At 34.6% G+C, this 22743-nt stretch overlaps 1 protein-coding gene across 2 annotated transcripts in view; it reads right to left on the minus strand.

The window, feature by feature from the left end:
* The window catches only part of LOC143225719 (uncharacterized), a 42201-nt gene that overhangs the window by 2980 nt on the left and 16478 nt on the right, over window positions 1-22743 (minus strand). For both annotated transcript variants that reach the window (XM_076455615.1, XM_076455617.1), the window contains 7 exons: window positions 22141-22288; window positions 8635-8849; window positions 7462-7632; window positions 5732-5830; window positions 5067-5335; window positions 3448-3736; window positions 183-3307 (listed from right to left, as the gene is read on the minus strand). In XM_076455615.1, the coding sequence (XP_076311730.1) occupies window positions 183-3307; window positions 3448-3736; window positions 5067-5335; window positions 5732-5830; window positions 7462-7632; window positions 8635-8849; window positions 22141-22288 (4316 nt within the window). The remainder of the gene's footprint in view (window positions 1-182; window positions 3308-3447; window positions 3737-5066; window positions 5336-5731; window positions 5831-7461; window positions 7633-8634; window positions 8850-22140; window positions 22289-22743) is intronic.

The following is a 22743-nucleotide window of genomic DNA, read 5'->3' on the forward strand; positions in this document are numbered from 1 at the left end:
TTGAGAGATGAAAAATTTGGTCTTCATTCACACTGTTGTTTTTTTCAACAGTTCTGATACTTATAATTATCAACAATTTTCAGATAGTGTAAATTTATCTTCAGGGTGGTTTTATTGGAGCTAAAAACATACCTCAGCCTTTAAAAGCTCTAAAAAATATAAATTAGACTGGGACTACTAACCTTGCTGGTATGCAGTTGTTTGGGGGAGGATCTCCTGGTGGAGGCCTAGGACTACGAGTAATAACACCCTGAACAACAGGTTTTTGAGGTGACTGCTGTAATAATCTGTCAGTATGGCTATGTATAAGCTTGGTTGAGTTTTGGTAACTACCCGATGCTGTCTTTTCAGAAGAAAGGCAGTTCTCATAAACGTGGGTGTTAGGGTCTAAAGATGTTTGTCGACTTTTTGGTACTGGAATGCGAGATTCTTCACAAATTGTGACTGGACGTTGTCGTCTTCGTTGGAACTTCAAATTCTGTTCAGTTTCATCTTTATCACACAAGATTTGTCTGTGTCTTCTAAAAGCGTGGCTTTCTTCATCTGTATGCTGGTGATCAGAAATCTTAAACTGAGTTACCTCATCATATTCAGTTATCTTCTCACATCTTATATCCTCACTGGAGAGTCCCTCTTTGTAAGACTGAGATCTTCTGTCTTTTTGTGCACCTTTTGAGCTTCTATCAGACACTAGATTAGTATAAGCTAAATCTTCTGGACTTACTGCTGCATGTTTGGAGGGATGATAGCTCTTGACTCCATCATTGGACATACACCTTACACCAACTTCAATCATTGACCTAGGTCGTCTTTGTTCCCTACTAACATCTAGAAATCTCTGATGAGTCTGGAGTGAAGACTGAGGACCTCCTGATTCCATACTTTCTTTCTGTGGCTCAAGCAGGCGAACAGGAATACGAGAAGGTTGGTTTTCTTGTGAGCCACCCATATAAGTAAGCTTTTCCTGGCTACTTAACCCATTTGTGCTTTCTCTGCAAGAAGACATTTGACTACAGTAATGGTTGTGACCAATCTTCTTACTGTCCACCAATGCCAACTGATTTGTGCATTGTTTTTGTAAAATTTCTATTTCTTTTTGTGGTTCTTTCCCAGAATGCTCTGTTTTTACAACCTCATGTAGAGCTTCACAACTCTGTCTTGATGCAGGTAGGGGTTTACTTTTTCCTCCATGAGAACTATGAATTTTTTCCAACTCATTACTAGCATCTGGAGGAGGAGAGGTACCTCTGCTCATACTATTAGAAGTACTGGCACCAGAACTTTTAATTCCAAGCAGTCGAAAAGCCTCTGGCAGTTCATTCAGACTAATTACTGAAATCTTTTTCCGTGGTATTGCAAAGAGCTGGATTTGATCTTCTTTAGGTGGAGTACCAAATTCTTCTTTGGAAATTTCTTCTTCAGTTTCTTCCCTTGATGGAGCTTGAACAATCTTTCCCCTTGAGATCTTACATGTTTTTTCTTTGATTAAAATTTTGTTTTCAGTAATTTGCAAGTTATGAAAATAGTCGTCTTCTTTTGGTAAAGGGGCATCAAAGTAAACAGATGGCTCCTCCACTTGCCCTCTCCCTTGATCATTGTCTAATGTCTCTAGTTCAAGTTTATTTTGCAATGCTATCTGCATTTTCTTGAAATTTTCAGGTGATTTTTCTACTGGTACTTGGAATGTCTTTTTTGCTGAAGAATTTTCTTCTTTACAGTTATCTTGGGAAGAAAAACATTCTACTTTTTTTTTCTTAAGGATTCCCTTGGAAGGAGGAATGTTTGATTTCTGAATAAATTTAGAATTTTCTTTGTTGGATCCATCAACATCTTTTAAACTCTTGCCTTCTCTTTTTATATCTTGTATGAAATCTAATATTTGAGTTTCCTTTTTCCCATTGCAGTTAGGAGTCACATCTATTCCTTTTTCTCCCATACTTCCAATTTTCTTCTCTTTACTAACAGGTTCTAGTTCAACTATATCAAATCTGTTTTCTTTTTCATGAGAATTAAGACAAATAAATGGTAGTGAAGCCCTTCTTTCTCCATTGTTTTCATGATCACTTTGTTCAGGTGACTGTTTTGCAGCTACATTCCTCATAACATCAACTTCATAGACATTCTTGTCAAATGAGGCTTGTTGCTTTAAGGGTGGCTGTAGGTTAGAGCGAATGTGGAAGCAAAATGAAGGGCAACTCCATACTCGGGGTAGGCCCACAGGAACAGATCCAGGAAAAGGAAGACCTCCTAAACTTACATACTGCTTAATGTTATCAATTCTAGAGTTTATTCCATCAGTAGGAATATCTGGAGGAAGTTTATTTGGATGAGAGAGAGAACGTTGTATTGTTCTCCTTCCTTCTTGTAATTCACAAATATTAGATTCCTGTTTTGACTGATTTGCTGGTTGTTGAGACAACTGTCTGCTTACTGGCCTTCTTTCTTTTGGTTTACAAACCTCCAATTCCTGTCTTGGCTGGTCTGTTTGTGAAGATAAAAGTTTGTTTTCTTGAACTTTCATTTCTTCTGCTTCTTTTGCTTTTACTCTACTAGAATGTAACTGGTTTCCTATTCTTTTTTCCTCATTGGATCTTTTATTATGTGCTCTTCCATTTTCAACACAGAGTGAGGACAGGTTCTTGTGAAGTGAGGTACCTGATGGATCTCTTTTGATTGACCTATGTTCAGGTGAAATCACTTGAACATTATCTTCTATCTCATTATCTGTTTCTTCACTGTCATCAAAAGACATCTGCCACTTTGAAACCAAGGTCATGGCAGCAGCAGCACCCTTTGTGACTTGCTGCAGAGCTGATATGTTATCATCTTCCGCTACAGCAAACTGAGTGAAGGAATAGTCTCTGCATCGAGACCTGCTACCTGAGTGGTACCGCCGATGTCTTGGTTCTCGTTGACTCTGTTCTTTTGTCTCTCGTGCTAAATTCGACTCTGTTGCTGGAGTGTTGCCTGGTGAAGCATGTTTAATCATTTCATTCTGTGTTGTGGCCACTACTCGATTAACTTGTTCTTGTTGATTAACTTCACTATTACATAGTTGAACACTCTCCATATTTATTTCTGGTCGCTCACTAATATATTCATGCTCTTGAATTGGACCAATTGGAAGCTTTGGTGGATCTCTTCGTGATCTGGACAATCTTCTAGAACTAGGTCTCTCCTCTGTTTGCTCCTCACTAACCGTATGAACATCTGTAGAAACCATTCTAGTATCACGATGATAACATGAGGAATCCCTCTCATCATGTCCTTTAACATTTTGTACCTCTTCCTTTTCAATGTCCATTTTCTGTAAACAAACAAAAGAAAAATGTTTAACTTTACTATTTGATATCCATAATTTATAATTTCAATAAAAATTCCCTTTTTTCTTAATTTAATACAGAAGCCAAAAAATGTTTTAGGTCAGTACTTTTGATATGGTCTTACTTCGACTACTGGTTCTTCCATCTCAACGTCAGCTTCTTCTTCCTTCTCAACTATGTTGTTGTTATTCTCCGTTGAAGCAGAGGGTTGTACTATTGCCACATGACAAAGGTTGTCAGGAACAACACTTTTGTTAAGTAAAGGAGAGACAAAAACTTGAACCTTTCGATTTTGTAATATCTGCTCATCCCTTACTTTGCTGGTACCATGATAACCATCTTGATCTTCGTAACTGACTATGACATTGTCTTCCAGCATGTTTTCTGTACCATGAGTTTTAGGTAAAGCATTTCTACAAAGATAGAATAGTACTAATGAATAATAAGTTTGACAGAAAGATATAAAATATGCTATTTTTTCCAACATTTTCAAAGAAATAGAGACCTATATACAAAGTTCTCCAAAGAACTATACATACATTTATCTCCAAAAATACAAATTGACTATTTCTATAATGTCATTTATAAATACATTCAACAAACAATTATAGTTTTAACTCAGTAAAGACCACAGAACATAAATAACCATATTATAAATGGAACAATCAATGAAATTAACTATGTTTTTAGAAGGTTGCATAACTTGATTATGGAAGAACAGTCAGTTAGTGAGAAATAGTAAGGCCATTGACAATACTGTTGTCAACAGCAGTACCTTTGTAAAACAAAAAAATCAATAGTTTCTACATGGTCCAAGTGCTCAAAACCAACACAGAGAATTCTGTCCTGTGAATACAGAGAAATATCCATGTCAAGAAGTTGCTAAATTTGCAGATAGGTGTAAATGTACTTCAATATCAACAGAATTTATTCTCACAACATGGGTTACAAAGACATGGTAGCTATACACATAAGCCAATCCTCACTCCAGACAATACCATATGTTGACAGTAGTGGCTATCACAAATGCTATCACTTCCTTTTGTCTTTTGAGACTAATATTTTCCAGTGAGTCCAAATGTGCAAAATTTTCAAAATTTGAAACATGGATTTAGCAATTATCTTCCCAGGAAATTTTACTGAACCACAAGCAACCACCTATGACAAAAAATCTGTTATCAAAAATTAACTGACCCTTACAGAAGACTGCTCAGGTATGCAGAACAAGACTATGCAAATACCTTTTAAAATCATAAAAAAATATCACAAAAATATTTCACTGTATATGCAAGCCTTAAGAAAGACTGTACCATGTGCTAAATTAAAATCTGCCTGCTGATTAACCCTTATAAATCTACAGTAAATATTATAAATTACATTTATGGATGAAAACTGTAAAAAAATTGCTATGAAATACAGATTATAATTCTATAACTTTTCAATAGTCCTTTTATTTTTGAGAAAGAGATAGTTTTAGTTCTGATTTAATTTAATCAATTTCACAAAATTTAAGTTACAAAAGCTGTAAAAAAAAAGGATAATATTACCAGTTAGTGGTAAAATCATCTCAGTGCATAATCGTATGAACCCTACTTTGAGTGAATAAAAAAAGCAACCTATATATAAAGATGCATATAAAAAAGCAGTTTTTCTACCCCTCACTAATGTGTATATATTTTCTTAAAACATGTAGTTAGAGCCTCATAATTATTACATCTCTGAAATAACTACAACTTAACTTACTCTGGGAGAACAGGTTTGGATATGATAGCAGATGGTGGAGTTGTAGTAGTAGTGGTAGAATTGTCTGTGTAGTTTTTCTCCCAATCAAATGGATCATTGCTTCTCACGCCTCGTCGTTTCATGCACCTTTCAAAGAGCCCTGCAAGCATGTTGTAGTCCGGACGTTGATAATAGTCTAGGTTTCCAACATGATCCAAGAATTGCCGAAAATCTGATGGCAAGTGTTTCAGAAGAAGACGATGATCATATTTTTCTTTCATCACACCAACCTAAAGGAAGAATAAAGTTTATCACAATAACAGACATACAGGAAACTCATTAAACAATCTTAAAGAAATACTCTTCTTACAAATACTTTTAACTCGGTATTTGACATTTCATCAAGAAAAATTATATTTTGTAAACAAAACAAAGTAAAATTTGTTCAAAGTGTTTTAAATTATGTGAGTGCTGAAAACCTACAAATTATTAACAATTTATAAAATATTTGTTATTTCCCTCTTAATTCACAATCATATGCGACAACATGCCAAGTTTTATTTTCATTATAATGCAATAAACTTCCCAAAGCTATCGTACATTTTTTCAATTCAACAGTTTAACACATTTAACTATGATGTTTATCATTTATACTTACATCACAAACGTGTACTAAACACACTCACCTGTTCTTTATCTTTAATCTTTCTCCATGGCAACTGTCCATTCACAAATTCAACTAACATATAAAACAAAGACCACAAGTCGTCATGACGACCCATCTCCTGAAAAATGAAAGATTAAATGACACTTACAGAAGCAATAAACTAACTTTAGAAGAATATAGTCAATTATGTAAATATGTGAATTATATAGAGCTTGCAAAATAGTACGAATATCCAAATATTCTGAACAATCTACTAAAAATCTTAGGTTTTTATTCTAAATACTAAAAAAACATCAGCATCCACTTAAAACCTCCTTATACAAATTGCATGATATTTTGTATTGATCCTATTACACTGTGGTTGAAATATTACAATACTAGGTCAGAAAAAAATATCCTCAATTCCATGATGTTCTTTTGATCATGATAAAAATGAAATAATGATTTCAAAGAGAATACTTTAAGAAATCTTTATAGTTTCAACTGACAAACAGTCATTCAAACAAAGAGCATTATTCTATGCTCTTAAATACTAGTGTCATCTAGTGACAGTTTTGTACATTTAGCCTAAATAAATGTTCAAACATACTGAAATACAAGTCTAAAGTTGTTGTTTATATCCTATCTACTTTTCTAAATTAATTATAACATTTCACCAGTTGGTACTGTCTGTAAAAACCGAATTGCAATTGAATGAAAATTGAATTAAACATTTCTTTTTGCACAGATTGACAACAGAAAATATGGCTTTCATATCATCCATTTAAGGCTGAAAAAAGGAAGCACTTTGACAAGAATTACATATTACCAAATTAATAACTTAAACACAAGTCATTGAAAAAGATAAGTTGCAATAAGAACTAACAGGTTTTATGCACAAAAAGAGGTTTAGTTTGACATGTTTCTGAATTTAGACTTAAGTGTTTAAGTATTGTCTTTCCATCTGGAAAGGTCATAAAGACAAATATAACAAATAAACATCCTAATTCCAAGACATGTCCAATTAATTTCATCTGTTTCCTTCCTTATAATATATTTACAATGTTAGTATTCCAGGAGCATTACTTACTGTTGCTGTTAAACTACTGATCGATAATTTGCAACTTCAAAAGAAAGTTTGATATATGAATGATAAGGGTGGATTGTTTATTTAGTTTGGCTTAAAGGATGGGATAGCCAGAATGGACTAAACAAGCTCTTGTTGTCCCTACACATTATGTTATTCTTTGTTGTTGAGGTTTGCAACATGTGGTGCCTCAGTGTGCAAACCTTGGGGTATTTTGTTTAGACAGAATCAGAGATGTATCATTTATAATAAAAATATCAGTACTATGTGCACTGTCAAACATACATAACTTCAAGTAGATGACTATAAAAATTATGACACATTAAATAAAATTTTTGGGATGTCAATAATCTTATAGAGCTAACTGGTACATAATCTTGGAATTCAGTTTATATTAACAAATTACATATTGCAAATTAAAAATATTACAATGAAGAAAATCAATTTAACAGGTGTAAAAACAATACAAAAACACAAAAAATTCAAGAAAAAATAAAGAAATGCCTTAATAAAAAAATAGCATTACAGAGATAAAAAAATGTTTATAAAATCTGTAAAGTAAAAAGTGAAACATGCAAGAAACTTAAATCGGCAAATGCACAAAAAAAAGTTTACAATATTAGCCAAAAATTGTAAAATTACTATAATCTACTAATTTAAAGGAAAAAAATCAATTTACTTACTTTATTTTTGTGTGCATTAATGGAAGCATATCTCACAGTTCCTCTAAATCCTGCTGCTGCTCGAGGGGGACGTACCTCTCCCGATGCTGTTACATACTGTCTTGCCAGTCCAAAATCTAACATGTAAACTTTTCGACAGCTCTGAGATTGGCGTCCCATGGAAAAGTTGGACTGTTGATGTTTAATGTACTTTTATCATTATGGCTCCAAGTATCTGATTTTTCAAAGTTATTTACAAGTAATTTTGAAAATAAAAATGTAAAGTTGGCAATGATATAATTGTTACATATGATTAAAATTCAACAAGTTGTACAATATTTGGTTTATTTAGATTTTGAAGGTATACCAAAGATATATATTTAAGATCTTACCAAAAAAATATTAACATTTCACTTAAAGGAAAACAGTGTATCTTTGTTAGAGAATGATGTCCAAATGTGCGAGAATTGAATACTGAGTAAGATTCATGTTGAGGTTGTTCTTTAATCATACTAAGTAACCTGTATTGGTATTCCAAAGATACATTTCATTGGTCTTACTAATTTTCTTTGGAATCATGGTAAGATATAAGCAAACCATTTGAAATTTAAACAGAGTAAGATGGATGATTTTTCTACAATGAAAATGCAACATGTGGATTGATATTGGACTTTAGTGCAGCTTTACATGCCACACAATAAAAGTAATTAATTAGTACTGTACTAACAGCTCTTCTAATTTTTTGGATGGTGGGAAAGGGCAATTGTTCCTCTTTTCCCCCACAATTAACATCCTTAATGCTTTGATGGAGTTCACTTTGAAGTATATCATTCTGGAGTAGCACTGACATAATTATATCTAGTGAAATTTTCAAACCAGGTTATCTACATTCCAAATAATACTTTATTTCTTTATGAAATGTTGAGTACGGTTAGCAAGCAAATGAGCAATGAAATTCTAGATTTGGCATGCCCCAGTGATGGAGTGAATATATTTATTACCTAGTGTTACTCTGATGAGGCACGAATAAGGAAAGCACTACTCTTTTACAAGATGATTTGACATGTTCTGAAATGTTCCCTTGCTGCTATAAATCTTTAAGGATTACTGATTGATATGCAGGTAAGCATTAAGTGCCAGAGAATGAAAGTTCTTAAGTTCAGTTACTTAACATTACTGTGTAACAAAACATACTGGTTTAACATCTCTGTGAAGGAACCCAACTTCATGAATACTTTCTATGGCCCTCAAAATTTGTAGACCCAAGCGAAGGGTAGTACTTAGGCTGAAAGCTCCACGGGGTTGGCTCCGACGAAGTTCTGCAAGATTTTTACCTTGAAGTTGCATCACCACATAGTTGAAACGATCATTACGGCCACAGCCAATGAATCTGCAAACGTGGTCTTTGCCTACATTTACAAACAATACATTTAGCAACATTTTAATTCTGTTATGAGTGAATTATGATCAAGATGGTAGAAAGCATGTATACTTTAATTACAAATTACTTTAATTACTTTAATTAACAAGTATCCATTTATTGATATAGAAACAGATCCCAACCTAGTTTTAAGATATAAACACTAATGTTTCTTTAGACTTTTCAGTGCAGAGTAAATTACATTTTTCCCCATGTTATCTTTGATGTTCTCACAACTGTCTTTCCAACCTTTAATTCATGTGAAAACTAAAAGCCTATAAAAAATATATATATATATATATAGCTTATATTGATCAATGACAGAGAACAAAAATGTATTAAAATAATATAATAACCTGAATTGAATGTAACACTGTAATATTTCAGATTTTTCACATCCAGAAGATTCAAAATCAAGATATTGTGAATATTTTCAAGTTTTAGAATTTTTCACATCTTAAGATGTTTATATACATATGCATTTTCTTGTTGCTGAAAGAATTTTTATTTACAGTTGTGAGAGAGAAAATACAACAAAGAACACAAAAGACAATCCACAGAACAGTCCTCTTCACTGTTTACCTTACTCTGCATCATTCAAGTAAACTGATATTATTTTTGGAAGGTCTTTTCACAAGCAGTGTTATTGAATCATTGTAAAAAATACTGATATTGCAACAATGAATTTATATTACTTAACTTAATGTTGAAACAGACCTCATTATAACTTAAAGGTTGCAGAAAAACTGGGCATACACACATATTTTCAATGTGTATCAAAATATTTGCTCAAGATACAAATAATTTATTGTTCAGCCAACAAGAACATTCTCATGTACACTATCACACACCTTAACTATGTAGTTAATTCCAATTTACAAAGCATTCAACACAAGTCTTCTTCAAGTTTAAAGCCTGTTCTGCCTAAACCCCATATTGATATGTATAAAAGACAGTATATACCATATTGATAAAAAAAAAATATATATACACACACACACACACACACACACATATATATATATATATATATAAAGACAGTATCCCATATTGATATATATATGTGTGTGTGTGTATGTGTATATTTATATAAGACAGTATCTTAGGTGCACTACCTCTAATGTCAACAACACATTCACTAAAAGAATGTCTTACTTTATTCACTACTATAGAAATACAGTGATTTGAAAGTACATCACTAAATTTGGTTCAAGGAGATGATGCAGTTAGTATTTTACACAGTAACACAAAAATACAATATAAACTGTCTTAAAATATTTTTAAACAACTTGATAGTACTTCATATTTTCTCCTTCTTTTGTTAAATGTTTCTTTAACTATAGCTTCATAAAGTTCAAAAAACAAAACTTTAAGAAACACTATAGCTTATGACTTTTAGCAACAAAGCTTAATAGAGTTCAACAGGCAAAGTATGAAAAGCATGATATTCAAATGTTACCATTTATAAGCTGCAAAATTGCACTAGCTTAATATTAAATGAAAATGCATATTAAGTTTAAAGTCACAACATGGAAATGTAAAATAACTTTCATATATGTATGTGAACTTAGAGCAAATTGTGCTATATGTTAAAATTAAAAGACAATTAACAAATAAAGACTGAATTTTCAATTAATTAAAGATGAATTACTGCTTTTTGGGATCTGTAGTATTTGTATTATTTTGCATTTTATTTATAATGTTATTCTGTACCAATTACATAAAATACCTGATTTTCATCATTAGTAACAATCTTGATTATATAAGAACCACTACAGATTACTCCTTTGCTGCAGTAACCTTGCCAACATGTAGGAGCAGAGTTTTTAGGACCAGTTTTAACTGAAGAGAATATCTCATAGATGGAGACTATCACACCCATTATTTAGAGCTAGCTCTCATGAAATCTATCACTACAAACAATAGAAAATGTTCCAGATAATTTATATATGTTTCCATATCATGGTCCACCAGAGATACTACAGACAGACAACAAAAGATAGTTTACGTAAGATGCTTTTTGAATATACATGACAGATTGTGGAATTAAGCATCAAACAGCAACTCCATTGTGCACATCAGCTACTGGGAAATTAGAAAGAAAATTTTTAAAACAATACAAACAGCATATGCTGGTGGTGATACTTGGAGACATTCATTAAAATTAATTTTTGTTAGTTTACCATAGTACACTGAATAAATTACTGAAAAGTTACCAACTGATTTACTGTTTAAGTAGGTAGCTTAGAACTAAGTTACCTCAAGTTATAGCAGATAAGACAGGCAAAAACTTGCATAAACATGTACCTGACAAAAGAAGAAAAGTAAAATGAAATGCTGACAAGTTGAGGGGTGGAGAGTCAAAGATTAGGGTAGGTGAAAAACCATTACTGCAGCAGAAAAACAGACAAATCATAGACAAACTTTAAAAGCAAACCATATGAAGTAATTTGCAAACATGGTAGGCAGACAGTCATCCAATCTGATGAAGGAGTTCATGACAAGAAAGATTTAAGACACATCCGATAGCTTGCAGCACAACAGCAAGTTTAGTCAAACTTTATTATTGTGCAACATCAAAGATTGTGTCATTGTTGCAAATTCCAGTGTCAACAATACCAATACAAAATCCAATGACATAGGTGAAGAAGTATATATCGATGAAATCACTGGAAGAGCTAAAAGCCACATCACTTCAATAGCTATGTCAGCTATCACAAGTTTCATGGCCACCAGGGAAATACCAAGCATGGTAATTCTGTTTGTTGCACCATTTGGTGTATATACATCTTTTTCATTGTTTAAACACAGGGTAGGCAGATCACTGCTATATAGATAGTCACATCTTTTCGTAAGTCGTTTCATGTTAAATTCTAGAGTAAAATGGTATGTAATATCTTTATTATTTTACATTTTACTTATGCAAAATACCTTGTTTACATCATTAGCTTCCCTCTTGACTATATAAGACAGTATTTTACCAGAGAGAGAAGTTACTTGGAGAAATAAAAGCAAAGAACCCAAAAGCAATACACAGTGTGTGTGAAGGTCATTACTGATAAAATAACAGAACCAAGCACATAGTGTGAAATTACATTTTTAAAAAAGCACATTTTAATAGTCTTAACAGACCACATATAGTTAAGTGATTCAGTATTCCATGAATAAACATTCTAATAAAAGCTTAATAGTAAATTATTACTTGGGTTATAAACAAAAGATGGAATTCTATCAAATTCTATCCACCATATTCTAATGGAAGATAATATTTTCCTACATTGAAATATATTTCCAATAGGTACCAACTTCAGTCCACAGTTCAAGTTATCCTTGAGTTGACTCTCCTCTATTGCACAATTTTTTGCTAGTCACTTACCTTGGAACTCTCTACTAATTCCATGTCTTTACCATATGGCTTAGTTACATTATAGTATGCAAATGAGCATACAACAATCTTCCACCAACAGGAATACAACAATCTTCTATTGTAGTCCATCCCCTCTATACAGTTGAATCCAACCCTCACTTCAAGATTAGGCATGGAAAAATAATAATAATATTGACACCAAAACTGGAGAGGATGGATGGGAAACATGATAGGAGGTATCTAGTTTCAATGAAGGGAAACATTAACTTCTAATACAATTACTTGCCTCTTTCCACCATCACAGTTAAAATCCCAAATTGGTTATGTGGAAGGACGAATGTAAATGTATTTAGATGAGCATTTCTCAGAAGTGTCTGAAGAGTACCCATAGAATGTGTTCTTGGTGAATGAGAAACACTTATGGGAGACCACACCACATCTTAACAAGGTATACTCTTTGCTCAAGTGAAAAAAATATTTGGTAAGTCACAGAAAAGGGTTAAATAAAAGACACATTGAAAAAAACCTGGATGTGTAATATTTGTAGAGTGACTAGAATGAGCTGGACCATACATGGAAAATTAACTCCAGTCCATACCAATGGCACAGGGATGGGATTGACTAGTCCACAGAAGGAGGAAGGTCCTCAACCATTCACATGAAGCACAGAAACTAGTAAGGAAGAGGAACATCCATTCCTAGAACCTAAGCCATCATGCACACAAATACATGATCTACAGTAGTAAACCCCATGAATGGACCTACCAGAAGATGGTACACAAAGGTGGAAATACAATGTGGATGGTCAATTTCAGTACCAAACCATCCAATGGTGGGAAAGAACTGTCTTTTCCCTGGTACCAGCTCACTCACACATGAGGACTCATGTTGGATGGTCCACCTCTGACCAAAACTGGCCTCTCAGGAAGCAGTAGGAGATGAACTATAAAGTGCCAGAAAAAATTCAGTCCAGACCAGTTGGCATCTAATATATACATAAACACAGACCCACAGCAGAAGGACAGCCACAGCTTCAACACTGGCAGGATACCACTGCCATATTTTAATAAAGTGGAAATGAGCATACTCAGGAAAATGCCTATATAGACTATCACCCCAGTGGCTAGGAGTTTGTAAGTGGCAAAGACTTTCATACTTCACTGTAAGAAAAGGCAATGTGTTGAAAAATCCAGACAGACTCATCACTGGTGAAAATTTAATGAGTAACCATAAAACATTTATTTTGAGAAACAGATCATTCCTAACTTGTTCAATCAGAGTGGCATGATAGGCAGAAATGTTTTACTCGTGTTAATCCACAAGAGTATAGTCCAACACAAACATATTTATGAAGTTAAATTCCAAGATGAACCTGCTAGTGATCTGGTGGAACATCCAATCTCAACAGTGAGCTTTAGAAGACTGTTATGTCTAACAGTGCTGACTGAGTAAAAGTATACCTGTATGGCCACCACTTGCTACAGAATGAGATCAGGAAAAGGTAAGAGAAGTAATTGAAAAAGAAGAATGAAAAAAAAAAAAACCCACTCACAGCTGTACTGATGTTTGCAGAACAGTGACTAGGTAAAGACAATATGGTTGGTTGGTCTGGTGTTTTATGTCACAAAGCAACTAGGCTATTTGCACCAAACACCCTGTAAAAAGTTAAAATTAAAGTTATATTAGTAAAAATTCATAAAAGGAAATTAAGGTAAAACAAACCAAAGTTTAAAAAAACAAATATCATTAAAACCAATTTTTACATCTTACCTGCAGCTGGTAGAGAAAAACTACAGTAACAAAAGTTGTAAAGGACTTTTTATAGCATAATTGTAATTATCACAACTCACCAGGAAGACTACCAGGTAAGTTCAAAAACCACCATTAGTCACCTGAAGTTTGCCTTTCCAGTCCTTGTTTCAAGTTATTTGATGTTATGGCCATTTTCAGAGAGTAAAGTAATAAAAGTTTTGAAAGACTTGTAGCAAAATTTTAATTATAGCTCATCAGAATGACTAATGGGTAGTTCAAATGGCAGCATTAGTTTCCTGGAGTTGAACTTTCCAGTCCTGGTTTTGAGTTATTTGATGTTACATCAAACTGGATGGACAATAAAAGAGGTCTAATGCATAAATTAAAACCTTAAATAGCATTAAAAAGATTAATGGCCTTTAAAACACTAAAAACATTTCCAAGGTGGACAGTGTCACCATCATCAATAACACTGTCTAATGTTATGGACAAACCTTGGGACAGAACATATATAAAATGGTGCCATCGTTATGACTCTCAATGATGGCAAGAAAGTAAAATGTAGTTTATTGTGGCCTGAGTGTTACACAGACAACACTTTGGTGCATCAGTTCCAGATAAAAGAAAATAATGAATTAAAAAACTGTGGCCAATGCATAGCCTAGTTAAAACAAATTCCTCTTTCCGATCCTTACAGAAACAAAATAGCCAATGTCCTATAGAGGGTTTTATTTAGAAAAGCTTATTTTCACATTGTTCACTCCAAGTTGACTGCCAACTGGCACAGAGCTGTTCCATAGTCCACGTACGGAACAGGCACAGCAGTGAGAGTGCCAGAGCAGATAGATTTAGATGGGGTGCAGGTGAGCTCATTCCTGCAAAAACTAACATGCCCCAGTGTCCAGAAAAAGTGGATAGAAGTAGATATTAAAGAGAAATGGGCCAGTCAGTTTTGAATATCAGCAAGAACAGGGTGTGAACTAACATGAAGTGATTCCAGAGCCAGTAGAAAACTAAATGAGTCAGTATAAATAGTGTACTTGAAGTACCGCTTAGCTTCTATGTGACCCAGGGCAAGAGAAATGGTGTACAGTTCAGCAGTGAACACAGAAGTTGTAGAGGGGATTCTACACGCAAGCACAGCAAACCATGGCAGAGCCCACACAGTCACCAGATTTCAAACTATATGTATAAATAGGAATGGAAGGATGGTTCAACAGATGTTCAGTAAATAACAGACAGTATTTCCAATCAAGAGTGTCTGCTTTTCTCAGATGACTTAAAGATAGGTTATTACAGTCCTTAAATGTGACCTATGGCTGGATGGGCTGACCAGTGGATAGAGCAATGTTTTCCAAGTACAGACCCAATTCATCCAACTGTGCCTGGATACGAAGGCCAAAAGGAGGAATAGCAGATTGTCTGTTTTGAAAAAGTATGCCCCACCGAGGAAGGAAAACACAACCTCAGGTGAGATGCTTTGGTAATGAATGAAGTTTCGAAGCATATAGTAAAGACAGTTGCAAATGGCAGAGGTGCAAAGAAGGTTCATGAGACTATGTATTAGCTTGAAACTGGGGAAGTGCGGAAAGCCAAAGTGCAGAGGCAAAGTCCTAGCAGAGCCAAAGACCAGTGATCCATAGTCAAGTTTTGACTGAATAAGAGCATGATATATCTTTAGTATAGAATATTGATCCACTCCTCAAGTGGTGGAAGAGAGGACACGGAAGATGTACAGTGCTCTTGTACATTTGGCCCGTAGTTGCATGTGTGGTATTAAAGGTCAATTTACAGTCAAAGATAAGCCCCAAGAACTTTGTCTAAGGGACCACAGGCAGCACAACTTCATCAATATGGAGTACATGATCAGGGTGAATATCTTGTTGGCAGCAATAGTGCATGCAAATGGTTTAAAAGAGAGAGAGAAGTTAAAGCCATTTGCTGTGGTCCACTCAGCAAATGATTGAAGGCAGTTTGTAGCTGCTGCTCAATATACCTCATGTTCAACAACTGACATGAGATGTGAAAGTCATCGACACAGAACAAATTTGTAACAGAAAGAGAGAGTTGTTTAGTGATGGCATTATTCTTTATACTTGAACGTGTGACACTCAAACCACAGCCTTGAGGGACTTCAAGTTCCTGTAGAAAAGAACAGGAAAGTGTCAAACCCACACAAACTTGGAATCGCTTGTCGATAAAAAAATTTTTAATAAAAATGGGCAAATGGCCACATAACCCATATATATGGATGACTTGCAAAATGCTATACCTCCATGTTGTATCATAAGCCTTCTCAACGTCAAAGAATACTGATATAAGATGTTGTCATCTGAGAAAAGTTTCTCTGATTGATGTTTCAAGTTGAGTCAGGTGGCCCATGGTGGGGAGCTGTTGTCAGAACTCACGCTGGGTGGGCAAGAGAGGGTTGTTTGATTTCAGGAACCAAACAAGATGAGCATTAACCATCTTCTTTAAAGTCTTACAGAAACAGCTCGTCAAAGCAATTGGATACTAGTTTGAAGGAATCTTGGGATCCTTCCCTGGCTGAGATAAAAGTAGGGCAATAGCCTTGCATCTTGTATTAGGAGAAACATTCTCCTGCTAGATCTAGTTAAAGACAATCAGAAGAATAGTAAGAGAAGCAAGAGGTAGATTGCACAGCATTTCACAGTGTACATCATCAGGTCCAATCAATGTACTGCCAGACCAATGAAGGGCCAATTTTGAGTTCCACCAATATAAAGGGATGATTAGTCATAGAGACAATCAGCTTGAAAGAGGTGATTGCTCTGCCCGAGTCTTGATGTCTAAGGTGGAAGAGGAGGAAGAAGTGCTAGATACCCAGTAAAAGCTTTCACCTGGAGTACTGGTGATGTTCCAGGTATCAGCTACTTCCTGGCCATCAAAGAGCAAGATTGAGAGGACAAAATTATATTGCCCACTGACCTCTCGAATCTTGTCCATGACTTTGGAACTGGTCGTAGATGATATGCTGGTTGTGAACTTAATCCAAGAGTCCTTCTGGCTTTGATGTCTTACCCACCGAGCACATGCAGAGGCCTGCTGGAAAGTGATGTGGTGCGAGAATGTGGGATACCTACGAAAAGTATCCCAAGCTCGTTTTTGAGCCTTCCGTGCCATGTGGCAGGCAGGATTCCACCACAGACAAGAATATAGTGGAAAACATGTCAAGGTTTTAGAAATACATATGTGACCAAACTGCTGACACTGGAAACATCCGAGAGGGTTTGGAATGTATGGCAGTACCTTGCAATTAAGGTAATCTGCCTTGATGGTGGCAGGTGGATGTGGTGATGTAAATGTCAGAACAAGGACACTGGTCGGCATCATAATTCCATCTTTGTGAGTGGAGATATGCCTCACTGCAGAAACCTCTTGGGTGGAGAAACCAGCAAAAATTTCTGACTCAGGGATGTTCTTCAAATCCCTCTCAAAACATAACTCCTCCTGAAGAATTCAAAGTAGCATGAGGTGTGACCTCAATAGGTATATTCCCAATCACCTTTGAATGCAAGAGGAGTTCACTGTGTTGAGATGTTGATGTTTCCACCAATATGTCACCAGATCGAAGCTTCTTTACTGACTTTGGAGAGCCAGCAAGTCCCTCTAATCCCTTCTGAATGAAAAAGGGAGACATTTGCCCTGAAGGTTTCCCTGAAGGAGAATGCAGTATAATAAAATAAGGTGCAGGTGTTACAAATGTTGAAGATTGCTGCTCAGAATCTTCAAGATGTGGTTGTTTACCTATGGACTGTTTTCTCACTATTTTATTTAAGTTTTCATTTGGAGGATCCATAATAAAAAAGAATATTTTGGTGCCCACCATGGACCATACAAGGGGACACACTGCAGCAATGCCAGGGTTTCATGATCACTATTCCCAAACACCAACATCAGACACAATGTCCACAACACCTGTTGAGAACATCCAACACTGGTACTTGGTTGACCCTAGCCCAAGTGGACCAGTCGAATGACCCGTCTACAGGAATTCAAAGCCAAAGTGGTGTGTTAGGGTTGACCTCTCAACCACCAGGATCCTCTACAGATCACCATGCACAGCAAACACATGGGTGGACGTTTAGATCCCAGAGGAGGTAAACTGATAGAACAAAACCTTTCCTGGAAGGTACCCTCACCATGTACAGGAATCAACACTGTGGGGGAAAGACAATATATCTGACCAAGAAGGAAACTGCCAGATGGTATAAATAGTGAGCTACAAAGGTGTGAGGAGTGGTTAAATGCTGACTTGACTTATCTCCTATAGTGGCAATGAAAATGAGCAGTCAAGAAGATGAGATGATGGATTTGATGAGATGAGACAAAGAAGAGTTGAAAAGATTCACAAGTTGAGGAAAAATGTGCAACACAAATGACTTGTCAAATACATTCAGTTAGGGTAATGAGAGAAATGGATAGCTTACAGTGGACTGACAAACATGATCAGGAGCCACAGAAAAGAGCCATGCAAGCTGTAACACTAAAGCATAAACCAGGCATAGTAAGTGATCTGGATCCAAACAGGAATATATATGATAGATGGCGAAAGCTCCTTCCTAAACAGTCAAGCTTTTGGGAAAGAAGAAATGATTAAGATAGAGGAGGGCATAGCTTTTATGTTACAGGATGTGATGGATGTCAATGAAGAACATCTGACTGTTCATGCCCATAAGCTGAAAGTAGGAAATATTTCTTCAAGGAGATGTGATATAAGGAACAGGAAGATAAAGGTTCAAAGAAAAGAAGGATAAGAGCATGGAGAATAATAGTGAGATTCTAATCCAGCAACTGAGTGGAATGAGGAGGATGTTGCAGACACACAGAACAAAAAAAATGGAAATAACAGGGGAGGGAAATACATGGCAATAGCAAAAAAAAAAAATTAAAGGTAGATGACAGAGCTGCTCTATATCCAGCAAAACTCAAGACAGACCCTTTTCAAACAACCAAGTAAGGAATTTAGAAAGATAAGAAATGCAAGAAGAGGAAGGAGAATACCACACCTTAGTAACCAACACTGAAATAGACATAATTTACATTGGTACAGAGACATGGATAAAGGGTGGACATATGAGAAAAAAAAAGACATGCTACATGTGTGGAAAGTCTAGAAACCCCCACAAGGAACCAGACAAAAGCAATGCTTGAAGACAAAAGAGTGGAAATGGAAGGATACAGCACTGTCAAGAGAGGTTGATGGAGAAGGGATATAAAATGGTGAAGAGGTAATGAAGGGGACACTTGTAAAAGGAAAAGCAACAGAAACCACAGTTGCACTGACCAGGATTGAGCCACAAGAAGGGCCTGGCATGGAGTGTTGGATTATGGAAATCATTCTGCATAGATGAATGAAATGGTATGCATTAATGAACAGGTCTGGCCAATCCTGGCTGAGAACATTTATCATCAAAGGCAAAGGATGTGGAAATGGGTCCAAAAACTTACCCATTTACCCACATTTTACATCAGTTTAGGGTTATAGCAAACAAAAATATTTTTAAGCCTTGTCTTAGCAGTCTCGGTTTCCACTTATTTACATTAAAAGCACGCCCATTCTTATTAATGCTAGGAACTAGGTTTAGTAAAATGTTGTGAATAATAATAATAATAATAATAAATAATTCATAAAAAATAAATTAATGAATAAATAGTTAAATAACTTACACATACTATAAACATATAACAGTAAACTGCTGCAAATCATTTCCTACTTTTGATCAGTGATTTGATATTAGGGAAAAATACCAAGCTTCCTGGACCACACACTAACAAATGTTGCAACAGGACCCCATAATTGGAGAGAGAAGTGTTAAAAACTAATTAGTTCATGAACACTTAACATTCAACAACTATTGAATTTTAATGAAAAAAATCTCCAATATATTAAAAATACCAAGAAACTGGTGAACAGAGACACTGGGAAACAGAACAATTCATAGAATACCTAAGACAAATGTACAGGATAAGGAACATGTAAGAGTCCAGATACAGCAAATTCACATAATGCACAACAAACTCCTCCATAAGATTATGTTTATGCAAAATACCATAGAACCATTTTTCAATACAAAAGAAATATTCTGTAAAATGATATTCAGAGTCAGTCAGAGTAGGTTACACAATAGCAGAACAACAGATATGATCCTCTCTTGCCACTCGATCCTTAAGTATGAAAGTTCAATCAGAATATAAATACAGAACCTGCTATGAAAAACGTATTAGAATCAAAGAAAAATATATCCATCTTTCTCCTTCCAGAAACAACTAATAGGGAAGGATAGTATATGGGACACCCTGCAAAGGGTTCTAAAGAGGATAATGCCAGATAGTCTAAGATCAGACCAAAAACTAATGAGAACAAAGTTGAACTGTTGAGCACTGTGAATAAACATCTCAAGAGACTGTGAAAAAGTGAGAACATGAGAGGCCTATGACTTTTATTGCAACTGCTGAAAGGACAGCTCTGTAGACAATCAAGAACACCAATAAGCCTCACTCACGAAATAAATACATGAAAAAGAAGACAAGATATGGACAGGCCTGCAAAAATAAGAATTCAAATTCTACAGGTACTAACCACAAATCAACTACAGTAACAAACTGTAAAGCAGGAGCATCATCAAAAATATATAACATGTGGGCATCAAAGCTGGCAGAGAAGACAGATCCAAAGAGGAAAAGGCAAATCTGTCTGAAAGAGGCAACTCAGTAGAAGAAACCAAGGTTAAGCACACTAATAACAAGCAACTGGAAGAACTTAACAAAGGGATCAGCTGACTTGTCCAATACATGAGAGAGAATATGAAAAGGAGGAGATGCACAGATAAAGAAATTCTCCAAAGACTAGTTCAAGAAATCCACTGCTATAGCAGTGGAATCTAGAACAGGAGACCAGTAAAGCATTGCAAATGTATTGAAAGCACAATCAATTGAACTTTGAGGGATGGAGTGTCCACTTTGTCTTGACAAGTTGATCTACTTGTGAAAAATAATTTGCCAAAATGTTTATAGAGCTAGGTACCTGACAAGCACAAAGAATGACACAATGTGAATGCATTCACAGTAGAAAATAAATTGCAGCAAAAGAAAGATTGTGAATCATATGGACTTTACTTTTATGTCCCTATCCAAGGCCATTTGTGTTTAGTTCTCAAATATTCCATTTTTTAAAGAAATTTTAAAATATATAAATCTTACAATTACAGCATGTTTCTAACAAAGATGTTATACAAAACAATAAAAAATGTAATAAAGAATACTAAATTAATAGAAAGTTTTTCATAACAATTTACCTAAAAAACATTAAATTTTAAACATGTATATAAACACACATACAGATATATAGACATTCTATTTCATTCACTTACCATAATATTAATTTTAGCATATTTTATAATCACTAAGTCCAAACCATAGTAAAATAAATATTTACATCTTTTTAATCTCTGAACATACCTATCATTTTCAACACTATGTTACAATGCTGCTCAAACAAGTAACGCCAGTTGCTAGTCTGTAAACCAGACCTTTAAGACCTCACTTTCTTAAACATTTCAATAAATGGTGATAGTAATACTTAGAATTTAAAATGTGCTTGCATATTATTTGTAAATAATTAGTGATTTCATTTTACTTTAGCTTTACAGATTTCTCATACTTTTTTCTTACTTTTTGTAGATCCTATGTAACTAACAATTCAAAATGGAATTTAAATCAAAAAACTAAAATTCCCATGATTTTGCACATAATCTTTTATTGTTTACAAAGGTAAATACTTTTAAAAAATTACTGAACCTTTTTTTTTCAATGCACAGAATATTATTTTGTGCAAGGATCAACCTTCCATGCTGATACAAGGACCAACCTTATATTTTCTTAAAATATACTTTATTTTTATAACATTTAATTCAACTACTATTGTAATGGAAGTACCAAACAGTTAAATGGTATGATAAAAACAAACAAGTACCAATTTACACTGTTTTTAAAGCTTGTCAAAAATATGAAATGTTTACATTGACATAATAACAAAAAAGAAATGCAACAAATATAAATTTACCTTGATATTCTTGTGTAATAATAATATTAAGGCATGAGTTTAACAACTAAATATGTTATAAAACTGTAAACTTACCCTGGAGTTTTTTCAAGACAGCTACTTCCATCTTTAACACTTGCTTGGCTTGCTTTGCTGACTCCAGTTTCAGAGCAACTAATTCTTTGCTGACTAGGTCAAGACCCTCATATATCTCTCCAAATCCTCCACCTCCAATTTTCTTCACCTTAAAAGTTCAAATAAAACATGTCATATATAAAGAATAACAACCAAAATAGATCATGAATTTTTTACACTTGTATATAATCTAAAGCTTCTAAACATTTTGAAACTATTTTTTCCATGTTCATTTATTTTAAATGGTGAAAACAATTACAAGTCCAAACAATGTAAACAGTTAATAGTTTATTCCTATCCTGAAGTTTTTTTTATGATCTTTCTTTACTGCAAACAGCTGTAGACCACATTTACAGTACAATAACATAAGGAATACACTTATTTGTGCCACTTCAAAGCTGAAACAAAAAAAATGTATTAATTAACCACTTTACCAGCTAGAAATGACTAATATTTTGTACTAACTATTAAAATATTCAAAATTACCTCATATTTACAATTTACCTTCACGTTGATAGAAAGCCTAACATCAAATCTAAAATTTTCTAGGCTTACCTGATCATT

This window comes from Tachypleus tridentatus, chromosome 9 (assembly GCF_004210375.1).
Source record: "Tachypleus tridentatus isolate NWPU-2018 chromosome 9, ASM421037v1, whole genome shotgun sequence".
NCBI classification, from domain to species: domain Eukaryota; kingdom Metazoa; phylum Arthropoda; class Merostomata; order Xiphosura; family Limulidae; genus Tachypleus; species Tachypleus tridentatus.